The sequence below is a fragment of the Rhea pennata genome, unplaced genomic scaffold, assembly GCF_028389875.1.
Source record: "Rhea pennata isolate bPtePen1 unplaced genomic scaffold, bPtePen1.pri scaffold_154, whole genome shotgun sequence".
NCBI lineage: Eukaryota > Metazoa > Chordata > Aves > Rheiformes > Rheidae > Rhea > Rhea pennata.
In genome coordinates, this window is record NW_026907627.1 from 42,718 (window position 1) to 59,532 (window position 16,815).

The 16,815-nt window shown below is 75.7% G+C and overlaps 2 protein-coding genes across 2 annotated transcripts; both read right to left on the minus strand.

Annotated features, from left to right (window-relative positions):
• Positions 1-7,153: 7,153 nt before the first annotated feature.
• Positions 7,154-16,406, minus strand: HAMP (hepcidin antimicrobial peptide). The gene is made up of 5 exons (XM_062600912.1): positions 16,278-16,406; positions 9,052-9,358; positions 8,216-8,278; positions 8,049-8,105; positions 7,154-7,265 (listed from the first exon to the last, which is right to left on the minus strand). Exons 2-5 carry the CDS (start codon positions 9,217-9,219, stop codon positions 7,161-7,163), a joined length of 393 nt encoding a protein of 130 aa, XP_062456896.1. The 5' UTR covers positions 9,220-9,358; positions 16,278-16,406; the 3' UTR covers positions 7,154-7,160.
• On the minus strand, positions 12,369-16,594 carry LOC134154195 (putative protein CRIPAK). Its single transcript, XM_062600911.1, has 2 exons — positions 16,433-16,594; positions 12,369-15,049 (listed from the first exon to the last, which is right to left on the minus strand). The coding sequence occupies exon 2, from the start codon at positions 13,448-13,450 to the stop codon at positions 12,404-12,406; it is 1,047 nt and encodes a 348-aa protein (XP_062456895.1). The 5' UTR covers positions 13,451-15,049; positions 16,433-16,594; the 3' UTR covers positions 12,369-12,403.
• Between the last annotated feature and the right edge of the window lie 221 nt (positions 16,595-16,815).

Consider the following 16,815-nt stretch of genomic DNA (forward strand, 5'->3'; position numbering starts at 1 on the left):
CCCCTCCCACCCTCTACCCCACGGGCGGGAGCGAGTGACCGGCGCGGGGGGGGCGGGGGGGGGCGGGGGTCACCGGGGTCACGGCCGCGGGGAGGGGCCCAGGCGTCCGGGGGAGGGACCCAGGCGTCCGGGGAGGGGCCCAGGAGTCCGGGAGGGGCCCAGGCGTCCGGCAGGGACCCAGGCGTCCGGGAGGGGCCCAGGCGTCCGGCGGGGATCTAGGAGTCTGTCAGGGGCCCAGGCGTCCGGGGAGGGGCCCAGGAGTCCGGGAGGGGCCCAGGCGTCCGGGGAGGGGCCCAGGCGTCCGGGGGAGGGGCCCAGGCGTCCGGGAGGGGCCCAGGCGTCCGGCGGGGATCTAGGAGTCTGTCAGGGGCCCAGGCGTCCGGGGAGGGGCCCAGGAGTCCGGGAGGGGCCCAGGCGTCCGGCAGGGACCCAGGCGTCCGGGAGGGGCCCAGGCGTCCGGCGGGGATCTAGGAGTCTGTCAGGGGCCCAGGCGTCCGGGGAGGGGCCCAGGCGTCCGGGACCCAGACCCGACTTTATTTCCCCGCGGCGCTAGGACACGCGGGGACACGGCAAGCGCCCGCGTCGCTCCGGGTCTTGGCGTGTCGCCGCGTGTCATGGCATGTCTTGGCGTGTCTTGGCGTGTCGTGGCGAGTCGTGGCGTGTCTTGGCGTGTCCAGGTGCTTTTCGGCGTGTTCTGGCGTGTCGTGGTGCGTCGAGGCATGTTGTGGCGGGTCGAGGTGTGTTCCGGCGTGCGGTGGCGTGTTGTGGCGTGTCGAGGCGTGTCGAGGCGTGCCGTGGCGTGTCCCGGCGTGTCTCACGGCTCCTGCTGAGGCGCCACCGCCCGCCGGGGCCACCGGGGCCAGCGCCACTGCGCCAGCGTCACCAGCCCTGCGGCGGCACACGCGTGACGCAGCCGTGACCGACACATGACAGACGCGGGACGGACGTGGGACACAGACGGGGTCCAGCACTTGCCTGTGCCGTGTCCATCCCATGTCCCGTCCCGTGTCCATCCCGTGTCCATCCCGTGTCCCATCCCGTGTCCATCCCGTGTCCCATCCCGTGTCCCATCCCATGTCCATCTCATGTCCATCTCATGTCCCAACCCGTGTCCCATCCTGTGTCCCCCCATGTCCATCCTGTGTCCCATCCCGTGTCCCATCCCGTGTCCATCCCGTGTCCCATCCCGTGTCCCTCCATGTCCATCCCATGTCCCATCCCGTGTCCCTCCCGTGTGCCCCCGTGTCCCATCCCGTGTCCCCCCCATGTCCCCCCGTGTCCCCCCGTGTCCCTCCCGTGTCCCCCCGTGTCCATCCCGTGTCCCATCCCGTGTCCCATCCCGTGTCCCCCCGTGTCCCTCCCGTGTCCATCCCGTGTCCATCCCGTGTCCCATCCCGTGTCCCTCCCGTGTCCCCCCGTGTCCATCCCGTGTCCCATCCCGTGTCCCATCCCGTGTCCCCCCGTGTCCCTCCCGTGTCCATCCCGTGTCCATCCCGTGTCCCATCCCGTGTCCATCCCGTGTCCCATCCCGTGTCCCATCCCGTGTCCATCCCGTGTCCCATCCCGTGTCCCATCCCGTGTCCCCCCGTGTCCCATCCCGTGTCCATCCCGTGTCCCTCCCGTGTCCCCCCATGTCCATCCTGTGTCCCATCCCGTGTCCCATCCCGTGTCCATCCCGTGTCCCCCCGTGTCCATCCTGTGTCCCATCCCGTGTCCCATCCCGTGTCCCTCCCGTGTCCCCCCGTGTCCATCCCGTGTCCATCCCGCGTCCACCCGTGTCCATCCCGTGTCCATCCCGTGTCCCCCCGTGTCCCTCCCATGTCCCATCCCGTGTCCCATCCCACGTCCATCCCGTGTCCCCCCGTGTCCCTCCCATGTCCATCCCGCGTCCACCCGTGTCCATCCCGTGTCCATCCCGCGTCCCCCCGCGTCCCCGCTCACCGCCGAGGAGGCCGACGGCGCCGGCGGCCCAGGCGAGGCCGAAGGCCCAGCCGTAGCTGCCCGGGGGCAGGCGAAGCTCCGCCGCGAAGAGCCCGGCCGCCGCCAGCGCGCACACGCCTGCCGCACACGCGTGGGGGTCAACACGCACACGCACACGCACACGCCTGCCGCACACGCGTGGGGGTCAACACGCACACGCACACGCACACGCCTGCCGCACACGCGTGGGGGTCGGCACACGCACACGCACACGCCTGCCGCACACGCGTGGGGGTCAACACGCACACGCACACGCCTGCCGCACACGCGTGGGGTTGGGGTCCCATGGGGGGGGTCTCCCGGACGCCTGAGCCCCTGGGGGGGGTGTCCCATGGTGGGGGGGGGGTCTCCCGGATGCCTGGGCCCCTGCGGGGGGGGTTGGGGTCCCATGGGGGGGTCTCCCGGACGCCTGGGCCCCTGGGGGGGGTTGGGGTCCCATGGGGGGGGTCTCTCCCGGACGCCTGGGCCCCTGGGGGGGGGTTGGGGTCCCATGGGGGGGGTCTCCCGGATGCCTGGGCCCCTGGGGGGGGGGTTGGGGTCCCATGGGGGGGTCTCCCGGACGCCTGGGCCCCTGGGGGGGGTTGGGGTCCCATGGGGGGGGTCTCTCCCGGACGCCTGGGCCCCTGGGGGGGGGTTGGGGTCCCATGGGGGGGGTCTCCCGGATGCCTGGGCCCCTGGGGGGGGGGTTGGGGTCCCATGGGGGGGTCTCTCCCGGACGCCTGGGCCCCAGGGGGGGTTGGGGTCCCCTGGGGAGGGGGTCTCCCGGACGCCTGGGCCCCTGGGGGGTGTTGGGGTCCCAAGGGGGGGGTCTCCCGGATGCCTGGGCCCCTGGGGGGGGGTTGGGGTCCCATGGGGGGGGTCTCCCGGACGCCTGGGCCCCTGGGGGGTGTTGGGGTCCCAAGAGGGGGGGTCTCCCGGACGCCTGGGCCCCTGGGGGGGGGTTGGAGTCCCATGGGGGGGGTCTCCCGGACGCCTGGGCCCCTGGGGGGTGTTGGGGTCCCAAGAGGGGGGGTCTCCTGGACGCCTGGGCCCCTGGGGGGGGGTTGGGCTCCCAAGGGGGGGGTCTCCCGGACGCCTGGGCCCTCACCGGCGCCGAGGGAGGCGGCGGCGGCGGCCGGCAGCAGCCCCCGGGGCCCCGGCGGGCGCAGGACGGCGGCGCCCAGCGCGCAGCAGGATGCGGCCTGCGCCCCGGCAGCCAGCAGCAGCAGCGCCCGGACCGCCGCGAAGAACCCTGCGGGGCCCAGGCGTCCGGGGGGGCCCAGGCGTCCGGGGGGGGGGCAGGTGTCTGGGAGGGGCCCAGGCGTCCGGGAGGGGCCCAGGAGTCCGGGAAGGGCCCAGGTGTCTGGGAGGGGCCCAGGAGTCCGGGAGGGGCCCAGGAGTCCGGGAAGGGCCCAGGTGTCCGGGAGGGGCCCAGGCGTCCGGGGGGGGCCCAGGTGTCTGGGAGGGGCCCAGGCGTCCGGGAGGGGCCCAGGAGTCCGGGAGGGGCCCAGGAGTCCGGGAAGGGCCCAGGTGTCTGGGAGGGGCCCAGGCGTCCGGGAGGGGCCCAGGAGTCCGGGAGGGGCCCAGGTGTCTGGGAGGGGCCCAGGAGTCCGGGAGGGGCCCAGGAGTCCAGGGGGGCCCAGGTGTCTAGGAGGGGCCCAGGCGTCCGAGAGGGGCCCAGGTGTCCGGGAAGGGCCCAGGCGTCTGGGAGGGGCCCAGGTGTCTAGGAGGGGCCCAGGAGTCCGGGAGGGGCCCAGGCGTCCGGGAGGGTCCCAGGCGTCCGGGAGGGGCCCAGGCGTCTGGAAGGGGCCCAGGTGTCCGGGAGGGGCCCAGGCGTCCGGGAGGGGCCCAGGCGTCTGGAAGGGGCCCAGGCGTCCGGGAGGGGCCCAGGCGTCCGGGAGGGGCCCAGGTGTCCGGGAGGGTCCCAGGTGTCCGGGAGGGGCCCAGGCGTCCGGGAGGGGCCCAGGCGTCTGGAAGGGGCACCAGGTGTCCGGGAGGGGCCCAGGCGTCCGGGGGTTCCCAGGCATCCGGGAGGGGCCCAGGCGTCCGGAAGGGGCCCAGGCGTCCGGGAGGGGCCCAGGCCCCCCCCCCCCCGCCGCCCCCCCCCCCGCGGCGGGCCCCGGCGTCCGGGCCGTACCGGGCGGGCTGGCCAGGGGCCCGCAGAGCCCCCCCAGGCAGACGTGCCAGAGCCCCGCGGCGACGCCGACGGCACCGGCACCGGCACCGGCACCCGCCGCCCCCCCCGGGCCGGGCCGCACCCGCAGCCAGGGCCCCGGGCCCAGCGCCAGCGCCGCCAGCCCCAGCGCCAGCGCGCCCAGCGCCAGCCCGGCCCGCGGCCCCGGCGCCGCGGCGACCGCCCTGCTGCCATGGCAACGGGCGCTGGTGCCATGGCAACCGCCCCCGGCGCCACGGCAACCGCCCCCGGCACCACGGCAACCGCCCCCGGCGCCATGGCAACCGCCCCTGGTACCACGGCAACCGCCCCCGGGCACCCCGCTGCCGCCCACCCGGCGACCGGTGATGCGGGGCCCAGCTGGGCGCCCATTGGCCGGGGCGCCGTCGCCATGGCGACGGGGCTTTGGGGCACCCCGGGGGCCCCGGCGACCGGTGATGCGGGGCCCAGCTGGGCACCCATTGGCCGGGGCGCCGTCGCCATGGTGACGAGGCCTTGGGGCGCCCCGGGGGCCCCGGCGACTGGTGATGCGGGGCCCAGCTGGGCGCCCATTGGCCGGGGCGCCGTCGCCATGGCGACGGGGCTTTGGGGCGCCCCGGGGGCCCCGGCGACTGGTGATGCGGGGCCCAGCTGGGCACCCATTGGCCGGGGCAGCGTCACCATGGCGACAGGGCTTTGGGGTGCCCCGGGGGCCCCGGCGACCGGTGATGCGGGGCCCAGCTGGGCGCCCATTGGCCGGGGCGCCGTCACCATGGCAACGGGGCTTTGGGGCGCCCCGGGGGCCCCGGCGACCGGTGATGCGGGACCCGCCGGGGCGCCCATTGGCTGGGATGTTGCCATGGCGACAGGGCTTTGGGGCGCCCCGGGGGCCCCGGCGACCGGTGATGCGGGACCCGCCGGGGCGCCCATTGGCTGGGATGTTGCCATGGCGACAGGACTTTGGGGCGCCCCAGGGTCCCCGGCAACTGGTGATGCGGGGCCCGCCGGGGCGCCCATTGGCTGGGATGTTGCCATGGCGACAGGACTTTGGGGCACCCCAGGGTCCCCGGCGACCGGTGATGCGGGGCCCGAGGAGGGCGCCGGTTGGCGACGGTTGCCACGGGGACGGTTGCCGCGGCGACCGGAGGGGGGGGTGCGGGGGCCGCGGGGGTGCTGGCCTGGCCGGCCGGACGGACGGACGGGGCCGGACGGATGGACGGACGGACGAGCTTCGGGGGGGTCTCACCGGCCTCCGGGGGCTGCGGCGGCTCCAACTGCCCCGGAACCTTCCCACAATGCACCGGGGCTGCTCCCCATCATCCCCCCCCCCAGCCTGAGAACCCCGGGGGGGCCCAGGCGTCCGGGGGGTGGGGGTGGGGAAGCACCTGGGCCCCTCCCGGACGCCTGGGCCCTTCCCGGATGCCTGGGCCCCTCCCGGACGCCTGGGCCCCCCCGAACCTCTGGGCCCCTCCCGGACGCCTGGGCCCCTCCCGGACACCTGGGCCCTTCCCGGATGCCTGGGCCCCTCCCCGGACTCCTGGGCCCCTCTCCGGACGCCTGGGCCCCTCCCGGATGCCTGGGCCCCTCCCCGGACGCCTGGGCCCCTCCCGGACGCCTGGACCCCCCCGAACCCCTGGGCCCCCCCGAACCCCTGGGCCCCTCCCGGATGCCTGGGCCCCTCCCCGGACGCCTGGGCCCCTCCCGGACGCCTGGGCCCCCCCGAACCCCTGGGCCCCCCCGAACCCCTGGGCCCCTCCCGGATGCCTGGGCCCCTCCCCGGACGCCTGGGCCCCTCCCGGACACCTGGGCCCCTCCCGGACGCCTGGGCCCCTCCCCGGACGCCTGGGCCCCTCCCCGGACGCCTGGGCCCTTCCCGGATGCCTGGGCCCCTCCCGGACACCTGGGCCCCTCCCGGATGCCTGGGCCCCTCCTCGGACGCCTGGGCCCCTCCCGGACGCCTGGGCCCCTCCCGGACACCTGGGCCCCCCCGAACCCCTGTGCCCCTCCCGGACGCCTGGGCCCCCCCTGAACCCCTGGGCCCCTCCCGGATGCCTGGGCCCCTCTCCGGACACCTGGGCCCCCCAAACCGAGCCAGCGCTGTAGAAAATCTCTTTATTTCGTACAAACGGGGTCTGTACACGGGGCGGGGGGGGGGGGGGCAATAAATATGGGTCCGCGGCACCCGTGGGTGCTGCCGGGGTGCTCGCGGGGCGCCGTGGGGTGGCCTGCGGGTCCTCCTGGGGCCCAGAGGCGGGTTGGGGGGGGGGGATCTCGTGGGTGCTCCAGGCCCCGCGGGCGCTTCGGGGGCCCCCGTGGGTCCTGTGGGTGCTTTGAGGTGGGTCCCACGGGTGCTCCCGCGGGTGCTCCGAGTCCTCCAGGTGCTCCAGGGGGTCCCGTGGGTGCTTTGGATGGTCCCGTGGGTCCTCCGGGCCCTGTGGGTGCTCCAGGGGGTCCCACGGGTGCTCTGGGGAGGTCCCATGGGTGCTCCAGATGGTCCCGTGGGTCGTGGAGGACCTGGGGGGCTCCAGGAAGGTCCTGTGGGTGCTCCGGGAGGTCCCATGGGTGCTCCGGGGGTCCCATGGGTGCTCCAGGGGTCCCGTGGGTGCTCGGGGGGCTCCGGGGGTGCTCCGTGGGTCCCGTGGGTGCTGGAGGGGCTCCGTGGGTCCTGTGGGTGCTCGGGGGGCTCCGTGGGTGCTCCGGGGGTCCCGTGGGTGCTGGGGGTGCTCCGTGGGTCCTGTGGGTGCTCGGGGGGCTCCGTGGGTGCTCTGGGGGTCCCGTGGGTGCTGGGGGTGCTCCGTGGGTCCTGTGGGTGCTCGGGGGGCTCCATGGGTGCTCCGGGGGTCCCGTGGGTGCTGGGGGTGCTCCGTGGGTCCTGTGGGTGCTCGGGGGGCTCCGTGGGTGCTCCAGGAGTCCCGTGGGTGCTCCGGGGGTCCCGTGGGTGCTGGGGGGGCTCTGTGGGTCCTGTGGGTGCTCGGGGGGCTCCGTGGGTGCTCCAGGGGTCCTGTGGGTCCCGTGGGTGCTCCGGGGGTCCCGTGGGTGCTGGGGGGGCTCAGGTGCGGCAGCAGAGGCCGCAGCCCCGGTTGCGGCAGCAGTTGCAGCAGTAGGAGCAGAGCGGGAAGTGGGAGCCGTGGCGGCGGCGGCGGCGGCGGCGGCCCTGCGGGCGGGAGCGCCCGGACGCCTGGGTCCCTGCGGCCCGGACGCCTGGGCCCCGGGGCGCCCGGACGCCTGGGCCCCTGCGCTCCCGCAGCCCGGACGCCTGGGCCCTGGGAGGAGGGGGATGGGGGCACCCGGACGCCTGGGTCCCTGCGGCCCGGACGCCTGGGCCCTGGGGCGCCCGGACGCCTGGGCCCCGGGGCGCCCGGACGCCTGGGCCCCTGCGCTCCCGCAGCCCGGACGCCTGGGCCCCGGGGGGAGGGGGATGGGGGCACCCGGACGCCTGGGTCCCTGCGGCCCGGACGCCTGGGCACCGGGGCGCCCGGACGCCTGGGCCCCTGCGCTCCCGCAGCCCGGACGCCTGGGCCCCGGGGGGAGGGGGATGGGGTCACCCGGACGCCTGGGCCCCTGCGCTCCCGCAGCCCGGACGCCTGGGCCCTGGGGGGAGGGGGATGGGGGCACCTGGACGCCTGGGTCCCTGCGGCCCGGACGCCTGGGCCCCGGGGGAAGGGGGATGGGGACGCCCGGACGCCTGGGCCCCTGCGCTCCTGCAGCCTGGACGCCTGGGCCCCGAGAAGAGGGGTGATGGGGTCACCCGGACGCCTGGGCCCCGGGGGAGGGGCGACGGGGGCGCCTGGACGCCTGGACCCCCAAGAAGAGGGGTGATGGGGTCACCCGGATACCTGGGCCCCAGGGGAGGGGCGACGGGGGTGCCCGGACACCTGGGCCCCAGGGGGAGGGGGATGGGGTCACCCGGACGCCTGGGCCCCTGGCAGAGTCTCACCTGCTGGTTCCTGGTCTCCAACTGGGGCTGCAGCGACGGCTCAGAGGGGAGCAGAACCTGGCGGGGGGGGGGGGGGGACAGCGAGGGGGGTGAGGCTCCCGGACGCCTGGGCCCCTCCCGGATGCCTGGGCCCTTCTCGGACGCCTGGGCCCCCGGGGGTCACTCACCTGCTGGAGCCCGACCTCAGCCCGGGGCTGCGGCTCCCGCGACGGCTCGGGGGGGAGCAGAGCCTGGGGCAGACGGAGGCGGTGAGGCTCGCCCGGACGCCTGGGCCCCTGCCGGACGCCTGGGCCCCTCCCAGACACCTGGGCCCCTCCCTGACACCTGGGTCCCCCCAGGACGCCTGGGCCCATCCCGGACACCTGGGCCCCTCCAGGCGCCTCGGTCTCTCCCGGACACCTGGGTCCCTCCCGGATGCCTGGGCCCCTCCCGGACACCTGGGCCCCTCCCGGACACCTGGGCCCCTCCAGGCGCCTCAGTCTCTCCCGGACGCCTGGGCCCCTCTTGGATGCTTGGGGTCCTCCCGGATGCCTGGGTCCCTCCCGGACGCCTGGGCCCCTCTTGGATGCCTGGGGCCCTCCCGGACACCTGGGTCCCTCTTGGACACCTGGGTCCCTCCCGGACACCTGGGCCCCTCCCGGACGCCTGGGCCCCTCTTGGATGCCTGGGGCCCTCCCGGACACCTGGGCCCCTCCCGGACGCCTGGGCCCCTCTTGGATGCCTGGGGCCCTCCCGGACACCTGGGTCCCTCCCGGACACCTGGGTCCCTCCCGGACGCCTGGGCCCCTCCCGGACACCTGGGCCCCTCTTGGATGCCTGGGTCCCTCCCGGACACCTGGGCCCCTCCCGGACGCCTGGGCCCCTCCCGGATGCCTGGGCCCCTCTTGGATGCTTGGGGTCCTCCCGGATGCCTGGGTCCCCCCAGGACACCTGGTCCCCCCAGGACGCCTGGGCCCCTCCCGGACGCCTGGGCCCTCCGCCCCCCCCCTCCCCCCGGCGTTACCATCCTGCCCGGCGTCGGCAGCCCCAGCAGCAGGACGAGGACGAGGATGAGGCCGGTGGCGGCTGCGACCTTCATCGCGGCAGTGCCGGGGCCCCGGCGCCGCCGCCGCCGTTTATGTCCCCGCGTCCGTCCGTCCCCCGGCGCCGTCCGTCTGTCCCCCGGCGCCATCCCCCCCCTCCGGCGCCGTTCCCCCCCCCCCCGGCTTCCGGGAAGGGGCAGCGGGAAGGACGCGGTTTTGGGTGGAAAACTGCCAAGTTCGGGGCCTTTCCCGCCTGGCACTGACCTCTGACCCCGCTGACGAGCACGGCTGGGGGGGGTTAATTAGGGCTTTTAATTGGTACATTGTGAGCGGGGCCCAGGAGTCCGGGAGGGGCCCAGGTGTCCGAGAGGGGCCCAGGAGTCCGGGAGGGGCCCAGGCGTCCGGGAAGGGCCCACGTGTCCAGGAGGGGCCCAGGCGTCCGGGAGGGGCCAGGTGTCTGAGAGGGGCCCAGGCGTCCGGGAGGGGCCCAGGAGTCCGGGAGGGGCCCAGGTGTCTGAGAGGGACCCAGGCGTCCGGGAGGGGCCCAGGTGTCTGAGAGGGGCCCAGGAGTCCGGGAAGGGCCCAGGAGTCCGGGAGGGGCCCAGGTGTCTGAGAGGGGCCCAGGTGTCCGGGAGGGGCCCAGGAGTCCGGGAGGGGCCCAGGTGTCTGAGAGGGACCCAGGAGTCCGGGAAGGGCCCAGGAGTCCGGGAGGGGCCCAGGTGTCTGAGAGGGGCCCAGGTGTCCGGGAGGGGCCCAGGAGTCCGGGAGGGGCCCAGGTGTCTGAGAGGGACCCAGGCGTCCGGGAGGGGCCCAGGCGTCCGAGTGTCTGGAATGGACCCTGATGTCTGGAACGGGCCCAGACATCTGCGAAGGGCCCAGGCATCCGGGACCGACGCAGGTGTCCAGGAGGGGCCCAGGCGTCCGGGAGGGGCCCAGGCGTCCGGGAAGTGCCCAGACGTCCAGACACCCCCTATTCCATCCCCCAGGGGGCCCAGGCGTCCGGGATCCCATCTCCCCCCCCCCCCCCCGTGCGCCCCCCTGCAGACACCTCGAGCCGTACAACGGGCCCAGGCGTCCGGGCGCCCCCCCCCTCCCCCCCCCCCCCCCCCGCTGGCAAAGGGGCCCAGGCGTCCGGGCGCCGCCGGCGCTGTTTGCTGTCCCGTCCCCGAGGTCACCGGTGCCCCCGGGGCAGACGCCGAGGCGCCAGCGGGGACACGGGGGGGGGGGCGGGGGGGTGTGGGGGGGGCGTGGGGACATGGGGACACGGGGGGGGCGCAGGGACGCGGGGGGGGCGCGGGGAGGGCGGGGGGGAGCGGGGGGCATGGGGGGCGCGGGGGGGTCACGGGGGGTTGTGGGGGGGCGCGGGGAGGGGACATGGGGACACGGGGGGGACGTGGGGGGACGTGGGTGGTTCTTGGGGGTCCCAGAGGGGTCCCAGGGGGGGTCCCCGGGGGTCGCAGTGGGTCCGGGGGGGCCCTGGGGGGTCCCAGGGGGTCGCAGTGGGTCCCCGGGGGTCGCAGTGGGTCCGGGGGGGCCCTGGGGGGGTCCCCGGGGGTCGCAGTGGGTCCCCGGGGGTCGCAGTGGGTCCGGGGGGGCCCTGGGGGGGTCCCTGGGGGTCGCAGTGGGTCCCCGGGGGTCGCAGTGGGTCCGGGGGGGCCCTGGGGGGGTCCCTGGGGGTCGCAGTGGGTCCCCGGGGGTCGCAGTGGGTCCGGGGGGGCCCTGGGGGGGTCCCCGGGGGTCGCAGTGGGTCCCCGGGGGTCGCAGTGGGTCCGGGGGGGCCCTGGGGGGGTCCCAGGGGGTCGCAGTGGGTCCCCGGGGGTCGCAGTGGGTCCGGGGGGGCCCTGGGGGGGTCCCTGGGGGTCGCAGTGGGTCCCCGGGGGTCGCAGTGGGTCCGGGGGGGCCCTGGGGGGGTCCCCGGGGGTCGCAGTGGGTCCCTGGGGGTCGCAGTGGGTCCGGGGGGGCCCTGGGGGGGTCCCTGGGGGTCGCAGTGGGTCCCTGGGGGTCGCAGTGGGTCCGGGGGGGGCCCTGGGGGGGTCCCTGGGGGTCGCAGTGGGTCCGGGGGGGCCCTGGGGGGTGTCCCCGGGGGTCGCAGTGGGTCCCTGGGGGTCGCAGTGGGTCCGGGGGGGCCCTGGGGGGGTCCCCGGGGGTCGCAGTGGGTCCCCGGGGGTCGCAGTGGGTCCGGGGGGGCCCTGGGGGGGTCCCCGGGGGTCGCAGTGGGTCCCCGGGGGTCGCAGTGGGTCCGGGGGGGCCCTGGGGGGGTCCCCGGGGGTCGCAGTGGGTCCCCGGGGGTCGCAGTGGGTCCGGGGGGGCCCTGGGGGGGTCCCCGGGGGTCGCAGTGGGTCCCTGGGGGTCGCAGTGGGTCCGGGGGGGCCCTGGGGGTGTCCCTGGGGGTCGCAGTGGGTCCCTGGGGGTCGCAGTGGGTCCGGGGGGGCCCTGGGGGGGTCCCGGGGGTCGCAGTGGGTCCCCGGGGGTCGCAGTGGGTCCGGGGGGGCCCTGGGGGGGTCCCTGGGGGTCGCAGTGGGTCCCTGGGGGTCGCAGTGGGTCCGGGGGGGCCCTGGGGGGGTCCCTGGGGGTCGCAGTGGGTCCCCGGGGGTCGCAGTGGGTCCGGGGGAGCCCTGGGGGGGTCCCCGGGGGTCGCTGTGGGTCCCCGGGGGTCGCAGTGGGTCCGGGGGGGCCCTGGGGGGGTCCCTGGGGGTCGCAGTGGGTCCCCGGGGGTCGCAGTGGGTCCGGTGGGGCCCTGGGGGGGTCCCTGGGGGTCGCAGTGGGTCCCTGGGGGTCGCAGTGGGTCCGGGGGGGCCCTGGGGGGGTCCCCGGGGGTCGCAGTGGGTCCCTGGGGGTCGCAGTGGGTCCGGGGGGGCCCTGGGGGGGTCCCGGGGGTCGCAGTGGGTCCCCGGGGGTCGCAGTGGGTCCGGGGGGGCCCTGGGGGGGTCCCCGGGGGTCGCAGTGGGTCCCTGGGGGTCGCAGTGGGTCCGGGGGGGCCCGGGTGTCCCCCCCCCCCCCCGCGGCGCCCTTGACCCCGGTGACCCCGGTGACCCCCCCCTCCCCCCCCCCCCCCCCCCCCGCGCCGCCTCCTCCCGCCAAGGCCGCCCGGACGCCTGGGCCCCTCCCTGCCCCTCCCCCTCCCGCCCCCCCCCCCGCGCGGCACCCAGGGGGGCCCAGGCGTCCGGGCCCCTCCCCCACCCCCTCCCCCCGCCCAAACCTGGCGATTTTCCCGCCCCCCTTTTCCAGCTTTTCCGCCCCAAAACGGCCCCTCCCCCGCTCCCCTCCCCCCCCGCTTTCGCCTTCGTTAGTGACGTCATCAGCGTCGTCATCGTTATTATAATTCGGTTTTCCTTAAAAAAGAGGCGGAATCGGGGCCGGCGGCGCCGCCCGCCCCTCCCCCCCCGGTATGACGTCACCGCGGGGGGGGGGGGGGGCGGCGTTTCGGGGCCAGAACGGGCGATTTTGGGGAGCGGAGGGGGGGGGGCACAGCGCACACGCGTGTGCACACGGTACCGGGACACGCACACGCGTGTGCACACGGGGCAGGGACACGCACACGCGTGTGCACACGGGGCCGGGACACGCACACGCGTGTGCACGTGGGTCTGGGACACGCACACGCGTGTGCACACGGGACCGGGACACGCACACGCGTGTGCACGTGGGTCTGGGACACGCACACGCGTGTGCACACGGGACCGGGACACGCACACGCGTGTGCACGTGGGTCTGGGACACGCACACGCGTGTGCACACGGGACCGGGACACGCACACGCGTGTGCATGTGGGTCCGGGACGTGCACACGCGTGTGCACACCGGACCCGGGCTCACACACGTGTGCACACAGGACCGGGATGCACACACGGGACTGGGCCACGCACACGCGTGTGCACACAGGAGCAGGGCACACACACGTGTGTGCGCACGGGACCGGGACATGCACATGCGTGTGCACATGGGACTGGGAATCGGACACATGTGTGCACAGGGGACCAGATTCGCACACACACGTGTGCACAGGGGACCTGGAACCCCACACGCGTGTGCACAGTTCACTGGGGACACGCACACGCGACGGGGACACGCACACGCGTGTGCACGTGGCAGATTTGATATGTACACGGGACCGGGACGTGCACACGCGTGTGCGCTTGGGGGAAGGGACACGCGGACGCAATGGGGACAGGCGCACGCGTGTGCGGGCGGCACGGGGAGCGCGCACACGTGACCGGGCACACGGGACGACGGTGCACGGACAGGGCCGGGACACGCACGTGTGTGCGCGTGGCGTGAAGGACCCGCACACGCGTGTGCGACGACAGCATGGACAGGCAGACGTGGCCGGGTCACGCACACGCGTGTGCGGCCCGCTCTGGGGCCATGCGCACGCAGCCATGACGGGCACACGCGTGTGCACGCGTCGCCATAGATACGTGCCCGCAGCTGGGACACGCACACGCGTGTGCGGACGGCTTCAGGAGCATGCTGGGTAGTCCGGGACACACACACGCGTGCATGGGCCGGTTCGTGGCGTGTCCATGGCATGTCTGTGTCCTTGGCATGTTCCTGGCATGTCCCGTGTCCCCGGTGGGTCCTTGGGGTTTTTCTGCTGCCCTGGTGCGTTCTTAGCATGTCCTTAGCATGTTCCTGGTATATCCCATGTCCTTGCCGTGACCTTCACGTGCCTCATCTCCCTGGCATGTCCCTAGCGTGTCCTTGGCATGTCCCGCCTCCTTGGCGTGCTCCTGGCATGTCTGTACCCTTAGCGTGTTCATGGCGTGTCCTTTGTCCTCTGTCACCAGCGTGTCCCGTATCCTCGCGTGTCCTGTGACCCATGTCCTTGATGTGTCCAACGTCCCAAGCGTGTCCCGTGTCCTTAGCGTGGGACACGGTGTCCCCTGAGTGTCCTTGGCGTGTCCCACGTCCCTGGCATGTCCCTGGCGCGTCTCATGTCCGCGACGCGTCCTGTGCGCCGCGTCCTTGACGTGTCCCATGCCCTTGGCGTGTCCATGGCGTGTCCTGCGCCCCACATCCTTGCTGTGTCCCATGTCCGTGACACATCCGTGGCATGTCCTGTGTCCTTGACGTGTCCTTGGCGCGTCCCCCGTGCCCAAGGTGTTTCTCGTGTCCACAGCATGTCCTTAGCGTGTCCCATGTGCTTCACATGTCCTCTATCCATGACACAGCCACAGCGCATCCCATGTCCACAGCATGTCCCATGTCCTTAGCATGTCCCGTGCCAATGACACGTCCACGGCACATCCCGTGTCCGTAACGTGTCCCGTGTCCACGGCACGTCCGGTGTCCATAGAATGTGCTTGGCGTGTCCAATGTCCTTAGCGTGTCCCGTGTCCACGACACGTGCACGGCGCATCCCACGTCCATAGCATGTCCTTAGCGTGTCCCGTGTCCACCACACGTCCATGGCGCATCCCACGTCCATAGCATGTCCTTAGCGTGTCCCGTGTCCACGACACGTGCACGGCGCATCCCACGTCCATAGCATGTCCTTAGCGTGTCCCGTGTCCACCACACGTCCACGGCGCATCCCACGTCCATAGCATGTCCTTAGCGTGTCCCGTGTCCACGACACGTCCACGGCGCATCCCACGTCCATAGCATGTCCTTAGCGTGTCCCGTGTCCACCACACGTCCACGGCGCATCCCACGTCCATAGCATGTCCTTAGCGTGTCCCGTGTCCACGTCACGTCCACAGCACGTCCCGTGTCCATAGCATGTCCTTAGCGTGTCCCATGTCCTTAGCGTGCCCCGTGTCCACGGCACGTCCACGGCGCGCCCCGTGCCCACAGCATGTCCGCAGCGCGTCCCCCGCCGTTGGCGTGTGCGTGGCGCGTCCCGTGTGCGTGGCGTGTGCGTGGCGTGTCCCGCGTGCCGGGGGCGGGCTCAGGGCGGCCCGTCGGGCGCCCCGGCGCCGGGGGGGGGCGGCTGCAGCTGCGCCCGCAGCACCGCGTTCTCGCTCTTCAGCTCCTCCAGCTGCGCGCAGCGGCCTCAGGGGGCGGGGCCTCGCCGCGGGGGGCGGGGCCTCGCCGCGAGGGGGGCGGGGCCTCGCTGCGCGGGGGGCGGGGCTTCGCGCGCGGGGGGCGGGGCCTCCCCTTGAGCCACCCCCCCTTCTCTATAGCCCGCCCCATTGCCAGTGCCTAAGGGGGCGGGGCTTAGACCAAGGGGCGGGGCTTCGCGCGCGGGGGCGGGGCTTAACACCTGGGGCGTGGCCTGAACCCAAAGGGGGCGGGGCCTCCCCTTGAAGCCACCACCCCCTTCCCTATAGCCTGCCCCAGTGCCGGTGCCCAAGGGGGCGGGGCTTAGACCCAGGGGCGGGGCTTGGGCTCAGGGGGCGGGGCTTAAAACCAGGGGGAGGGGCCTAAACTCACAGGGGGCGGGGCCTGCCCTTGACCCACGCCCCCTTCCCTATAGCCTGCCCCGGCGCCGGTGCCCAAGGGGGCGGGGCTTAGACCCAGGGGGCGGGGCTTGGATGTAGGGGCGGGGCTTAGACTGAAGGGGCGGGGCTTAACACCAGGGGGAGGGGCCAAACCGACATGGGGCGGGGCCTGCCCTTGACCCACGCCCCCTTCCCTATAGCCTGCCCCAGCGCCACTGCCCAAGGGGGCGGGGTTTAGGCCAGGGGGCGGGGTTTAGGCCAGGGGGCGGGGCTTAGGCCAGGGGGCGGGGCTTGGACGTAGGGGCGCGGGCGCAGGGGGGGGCGGGGCTTCAGCACGGGGCGGGGCTTCACTCGTGGGGGGCGGGGCTTCACTAGTGAGGGGGCTTCCCTTGTGGGGGCGGGGGCTGCACTGATGGGGGCGGGGGCTTCGCCAGTCGGTGGGCGGGGTGGGCGTGGCCCGGGGGTGGGCGTGGCCTGGGGCGCGGTGGGCGGGGCCGGGGGGCGTGGCCTGACCTGCTGGCGCAGCAGGGCGTTGTCGCGGCGCAGGCGCTCGCCCTCCTGCCGGGGGTGGGGGGGGGGGGTGGGAGTGGGCGGGGCGGGGTGGGCGTGGCCCGGGCGGGGTGGGCGGGGCCTGGGGCGGTGTGGGCGTGGCCGGGGGGCGGGGCCTGACCTGCTGGCGCAGCAGGGCGTTGTTGCGGCGCAGGCGCTCGCCCTCCCGCCGGGGGTGGGGGGGGGGTGGGAGTGGGCGGGGCGGGGTGGGCGGGGCCGGGGCGGGGTGGGCGTGGCCTGGGGCGCGGTGGGCGGGGCCGGGGGGCGTGGCCTGACCTGCTGGCGCAGCAGGGCGTTGTCGCGGCGCAGGCGCTCGCCCTCCCGCCGGGGGTGGGGTGGGGGTGGGAGTGGGTGGGGCGGGGTGGGCGGGGCCCGGGCGGGGTGGGCGGGGCCAGGGGCGCGGTGGGCGGGGCCGGGGGGCGTGGCCTGACCTGCTGGCGCAGCAGGGCGTTGTCGCGGCGCAGGCGCTCGCCCTCCCGCCGCGTCTCCTGCAGCCGCTGCTGCCCCTGCCGCAGCTCCCGGATGTAGTCGCAGGCCTTGGACAGGATCCCGCCCTTGCTCTGCGACCCCCCCGGGGCCCCTCAGCACCCTGGGGACCCCCCGGCACCCCCAAACCCCCCCGGGGCCCCTCAGCACCCTGGGGACCCCCCCGGCACCCCCAAACACCCCCCGAGACCCCCCCCGGGACCCCCAACACCCCCCCGGGGCCCCTCAGCACCCTGGGGACCCCCCGGCACCCCCAAAACACCCCCCGAGACCCCCCCGGCACCCCCAACACCCCCCCGGGGCCCCTCAGCACCCTGGGGACCCCCCG

What these genes read in the sequence shown, in the direction of transcription:
- HAMP (XM_062600912.1), bottom strand. Translation starts at nt 9,219, where the DNA reads ATGGCGCCGGGGGACAGACGGACGGCGCCGGGGGACGGACGGACGCGG. An exon ending in TGCCGACGCCGGGCAGGATG is followed by an intron (nt 8,279 to 9,051) that starts GTAACGCCGGGG and finishes CGTCTGCCCCAG; the next exon opens with GCTCTGCTCCCCCCCGAGCC. An exon ending in TGGAGACCAGGAACCAGCAG is followed by an intron (nt 7,266 to 8,048) that starts GTGAGACTCTGC and finishes TCCCGCCCGCAG; the next exon opens with GGCCGCCGCCGCCGCCGCCG.
- LOC134154195 (XM_062600911.1), bottom strand. Translation starts at nt 13,450, where the DNA reads ATGGCTGCGTGCGCATGGCCCCAGAGCGGGCCGCACACGCGTGTGCGT.